The 5685-nt window shown below is 50.4% G+C and overlaps 2 protein-coding genes across 2 annotated transcripts in view; both read left to right on the top strand.

Annotated features, from left to right (window-relative positions):
* The first annotated feature begins 2589 nt into the window (after positions 1-2589).
* On the top strand, positions 2590-3507 carry APOBEC4 (apolipoprotein B mRNA editing enzyme catalytic polypeptide like 4). Its single transcript, XM_057379714.1, has one exon. It carries the CDS (start codon positions 2590-2592, stop codon positions 3505-3507), a length of 918 nt encoding a protein of 305 aa, XP_057235697.1.
* A 1786-nt stretch (positions 3508-5293) lies between these two features.
* Positions 5294-5685, top strand: part of ARPC5 (actin related protein 2/3 complex subunit 5) — a 5197-nt gene continuing 4805 nt past the window's right edge. Inside the window, exon 1 of the mRNA XM_057379730.1 lies at positions 5294-5479. Within this exon, the coding sequence (XP_057235713.1) occupies positions 5337-5479 (143 nt within the window). The 5' untranslated portion in view covers positions 5294-5336. The remainder of the gene's footprint in view (positions 5480-5685) is intronic.

The raw sequence follows: 5685 nt of genomic DNA on the forward strand, positions 1-5685 counted from the left end.
AGGGGGAGATGTAAAATTTCCAGTGGAAAATCTTTAGACACTGTAAGGTAGCCTGAGAGGCAATCGGCTCCATGCCGCGGAAAGCGGGACAGCTCCCTGAGGTGCCACATTGCCATCATGTGGCCATCCCAGCTCTGCACGAACACCAGCGGGGACACGAGGAACCGCAACTTGACGCCAGCTTTGAAGCTTTTTCGAGTGTCTTTAGCCCTGGCAGCCTAGAGGGGAGCTGGCGAGGCGGTGACACCCTCTCCTGACATCCCTCACCAAAGAAAAACACCCCTTTCCTTAGAGCTGCCCTCCTTTCTGCCAGGGAGCAAAGGCGTTTCCATTTACCTGGCACAGAGCAAAACACACACAACTGACCACCCGACACGTACAGAAACACCAGAAATGACAAATGGAACGTTCCTAAAGTCAGGAAAGCCGATTTTTAGGAGCAATTTGAACGAAAACAGCACAATGGCCTGGATCAGGAAGGAACTCCAGCACAGGAAAATACATGGAAGTTGGTGCAGAATGAGGAGCGGAAAGCAAAGCAAATTAATGAATTTAGGAATTTAAGGGAAAAATGAAATACTGACAGAGGGCAAAGCAGGATGGAATGYAGAAGTGAGCTGTGATAAAATATGCAGATGACAAAGCTTTACAGTGGAACAGCAAGACAAAGGGGATCCAGGAACGAGGGGCAATGAGAGCAGCAGCAAAGACAAATAAATCTCTGCTTAAGCCAAAAGCTGTTGATCCACACAAAATTGTGTTTGCTCTCTACTCTGGCCCCCTGGCCATACTAAGCATGATTGAGCTTACTCTCGGAATGCCCCTGGAGCTACAGCCTCAGGGAGGGCGACACAAAATTCCTAAGGGAGGGAAAACCTTGGCACAGAAGTACAACATGTGTTTTCTGTCCAGCTGGCACATCAGGCAAATGAACCCACAGATTGTTTGGAGAGAAACTCAGCTGGACATTGCTGCCAGAAAAAGGCTTAGAAATAAAACCTCAGAGACTGCTGTCTATAGAGCAGGTATTTGTTTATTGCAGTGCTGGAGGTGAGGGGCATTTCTCCTCCTAACCCACCTGCCCTTGCTTCAAATTCACACATATTTATACAGTGAGCACGGTGTAACATGAACATTGTCACTGCCCCCCATACGCCCACCATACACTCATCACTATACATGGGCATGGAAATACATGATATTACAGTTTTACAAATGCTCATGTGTCATCCTCAATTCGGTGGTTGCGGGGGTCTCCCTCTAATGAGATACCATCCTCTTCATCATGGTGGACTTTTCACCTTTGCCTACAGTGCATGCGCAGTTGTGATGTCCATGGGTTTTTTCTAGTCCTCTAAGTTGTAATAATTGTAATTATTTTGCTGACTCATGCTTTTGCCAAGTTTTCATTAATGCTCACTACCGTTCCTTGTTACAGCATCTACCTGTCTACTTTCTTSAGAACTTTTTCTGATTTATGCCCCGTGGTGATTTCACGTATCTATGTACCAATCTAACTGGTTAGATTATGTGCAGCTGGTATACTATAAGTTGCTAATACACTATTAAAAAACTTATAGCAATATATAAAAAGGCTATCATTGATAATATATTGAAAGTGATTGCATTGTATTTTAATAATATGTAAAAAGTTATTACATTCTTATACTGATAATGTATAAACAGGGCTATAGAAAGTTTTCACTTAATAGGCCTCAATAAGCACCTTGTCACTTTGATATAGACCATATGTATCAACATTCAATAGAATACCCAGATTTCAGCTATAAAAATCTTGTAGCAAAACTCGACTAAAAAAGAGGGGAACGGCGTCGCTTCAGATATGATAAAGATATTGACAGGCACAGAACAGCAGCTCAGCTCCCAATGGTGCCTGGCCCCACAAAGGCAAATCCTGTTTGTGTTCCTGTCTCCCAGCACCTGGCACCYGGAAACACCTAAAGGGAACTACCTGCCTGCTGTCACCATCACAACTGGGGCCAAGCCCCTGCCCTGGCAAAGATCCTTCTGCACTGAACTGCCCAGACCAGGGAGGTGAGAGGAACCRTCTTCTGCACCACTGGATTTGCAAAGAAAGATTTCAAGAGCCCTAAAACCAAAAAATGCCAGTGAAGGAAATCAGATAAATATTTACCATTACCCTGAGCTGGAGCTGCTGACATGGTAATTACACCTTTTCAGTTMCTTTTTTTGGTGGTGTTTGCATGTTTGTTTTGCCAGATTGAATAATGGAATCACCTGCAATGAATGCTGACAAGTGTGGCTGTTTCTATGGTGCAGATTCTCCCCTCTAGGATAAAAGAGAAATTTTTACTCTTTTTTTTTTTTCCCCAAAAGGCTGATTTGTGACTAATGCCTCTATACTTCAACTATGTTATTCTCTGTGTCATCAACCAAGTTTCCATATGCTGCTACAAGCTTCAGTAGCTTTTTGAAGTGATTGCTTGYTGTTATTTTTGTAGTTGAAGTGCAAAACAAATTGTAGGATTGAATTAAAATACTACTTTTCTTTTTCATCTAGGACTGTCAGCTCTATAGCACATAAACTGGCAGATTTTTCAATAGAACATGAACACAGGAGAGGAAAGAGTTTTCCAAGAATTCCTGACACACCAGGGCACTGTGGTCAAGCCCTGCCACAGGCAGAGGCGGACTCACGGGTGTGCCAAGTGTCCCTACCACATACGGACAGGGGAAGAAGCCAGAGTCCCGTACACAGAATTCCACAGTGTCTTTGGCCTCCCCCACAGATCCCCCAATGCTCCCCAAAACAGGCACCTTGTCTTCTACGAGCTGAGGAGCTGCATGGGCAGAGTGCTGCAGAAGGGCCACGCCACCAACTGCAGCGCCCATGGCGAGCACCCCGAGGCCGTGCTCTTCGAGGCGGGCGCTTACCTGGACACGGCCACGGCCGCCAGCGCCAGCATCAGCTGCATCATCCTCTACGCCAACTTCTCACCCTGCAACTGCTGTGCCAGGAAAATGTTCCGCTTCCTGCTGAGACACCCCCATGTCTCGCTTGGCATCCACTTCTCCCAGCGCTGTCCCYGGTGGGACGGTCCTGCCAGGGCTCTGTGGGACCTCTGCAGCCTCTGGCCCCGGGTGACCCTGCAGAGGCTGCTGGGAGRGGCATGGTCACACCTGCTCCRTCACTTTGTGTGTGGCATCACGGGRTCACCCCCTTGTCACCCAGCTCTGCCAGCAGGTCCACAAAAMCCACATCAAATGGGAATGCACACACATTTTAGGAGAGCCTTTCCCCAGGGAAYGCTGGGGAACCCAGCTGGACAGCAGAGTTTAAAGGCCTTTTCCTCTCTCAGCCCAGCCTCCCCAAAGCCTTTCCTGGCCATCAAAAGCAGTCTGCTCCCCCTGATACCTCAGAGTCCCAGGGTGACTTTCCCTGGTGTGTTTCTGCCCTCTCACAGGGAACAGTTATACCCCAGACTCAGAAATATCATAAGGCATTTAAAAATGCCAAAGGAATAAATCAGCAGAACTCATTCTGAAGTGTTTCCCCGTGGCACACACATGCTCTGAAGATGGCACAGATCCATTTGCTTTTCGATGGGAAACAGATCACAGGTGGCAAAAAACACCATTAAAGTCCCCTCCTGMCAAATTTAACCCATGGAATAACTGTGGCTCCCAAAACTGATTATGAACCTATCTTTATTTTAATCCTCTACCTTAAAACCCACAGCAGTAAACCCCCAAACMTCAGTATTCCCTGCCCATGGCAGGCAGTTGGAACTACATGACCTTTAAGGTTCCTTCCAACCCAAACCATGCCGGGACTCTGACAGTCCATTTACCTCCTGCAATTACTTCGTTGCCCTTAAGCCAATTTCCAGCAGAAAAATGCCAGCAGTGCCCAAGCTACAACCGCAGTTACAGCTGGATTGCAGCTCCCCAGCTGAGGCAGCTTTGGTGGAACATGTGAAGTATCCTAAATTCCTCCTCTGTCAAAAAGGGCTCCTCTGCAGGTAGGGCTGGCACAGGAATACATTCTCCTCCAGCTGTTTTCTTAATAATATGGGGGGGTTATATAGGGTATAATAATTAGGGGGGTTTATATAGCTATATGTACATGCAGGTCTATTTTTTTTTCTAGGGCTGTTGTCTTTCATTAAGAGGAACCTCACAAATCTGTGTAATTTCCTATTAATAACAGAATAATTACTACCTACAGAGACCAAGTGTAACTTAATAATAATCAAGCTGTGGCTATTTTTCAACTCTCAGGGTCACCAAGCACTGTTGGAGTCAGGGCTCCCTGCACAGCCCCTCAGGGCACAGTGGGATGGACCAGCTCTGGCCCCACTTGGACCCCACACAGGGTCCTGCCCAGCCTGATGCTGTCCTGGGGGTGGACAGAGGGATCCAGACAAGCTTGCCAAGTGGCTCCTGGGAATCTCATGAGGTTTTACAAAACGAGGTGCTGGATCGGGGCAACCCCCAGGATCTATCTGGCCTGGGGATGAGCAGCTGGACCTGGGAGCAGGAGCTGGGGGTGCTGGGGGTGACAGCCCAGCCCTGAACCCCCCTGTGCTGGGCTGAGCCCCAGTGTGGGCAGCAGGGAAGGGGAGGGGGGATTCTGTCCCTGTGCTCAGGTGTGACCCCACCTGCAGAGCTGCCCCAACCTGGGGAACAGCACAGGGAAGAGCTGGAGCTGCTGGAGAGAGTTCAGAGGAGGCACCAGGATGAGCAGAGGGATGGAGCAGCTCTGCTGGGAGGAAAGGCTGGGACACCTGGGATTGTTCACCTGGAGAAGAAAGGCTTCAGAGTGACCTGTGACACGGCAGTGCCTGAAGGAGGTGACAGGAAACACCGGGAAACACTGTTTACAAAGAATGGATTGACAGGACAAGCAGGAATGSCTTCCAAGTTGGTCAGAGCATGGTGACAATGACACCAAAAACTGAAGGCCATTCACTTAAGAACTGAACTCAATGATCCYTGTGGGTCCCCTCCAACTCAGAATATTCTGTAAATCTRTGGWACTGCAAACTGAAAGAGAGTAGGTTTAGATAGGATATTGGGAATAGATCCTTCCCTGTGAGGGKGGGGAGGGCCTGGCACAGAGCAGCTGTGGCTGCCYCTGGATCCCTGGCAGTGTCCAAGGCCAGGCTGGGCACTGGGGCTCGGAGCAGCTTGGGACAGYAGAAGGTGTCCCTGGCACGGACAGGGGATGGATGCGTTGATGTTTGAAGTCCCCCGCACCGCAGCGCTCCCGGATCCGGTGACAAGGCAGCCGCTGCGCCGGCGCCGCTCGGGGCGGGGCTGGGCCGGGGCGGCTGCGCGGGGCGGGCGCGGCCATGGCGAAGCACACGGTGTCCTCGGCGCGCTTTCGCCGGGTGGACGTGGACGAGTACGACGAGAACAAGTTCGTGGATGAGGAGGACGGGGGCGACGGGCAAGTGGGACCCGATGAGGGCGAGGTGGACTCGTGCCTGCGGCAATATCCTGCGGGGAGCGGCGGGGGCGGAGCGGGCGCGGCCTTGTGGGAACATTCATGAGCGGGCACGGCGGCGGGCGGGAAGCGCTGGGACGGGAAAGGGCTGGCGGCAGAGGGAACGGCTGGCACAGGGAACAGGGAACGGGCCGGCAGGGCAAGGCAAAGGTTGAAGGGGGAACGGGCTGAAAGGGGAAGGCGCTGGGAGCAGG

This window comes from Malurus melanocephalus, unplaced genomic scaffold (genome assembly GCF_030028575.1).
Source record: "Malurus melanocephalus ecotype Western Australia unplaced genomic scaffold, MMel_1.1 scaffold_419, whole genome shotgun sequence".
NCBI classification, from domain to species: Eukaryota; Metazoa; Chordata; class Aves; order Passeriformes; family Maluridae; genus Malurus; species Malurus melanocephalus.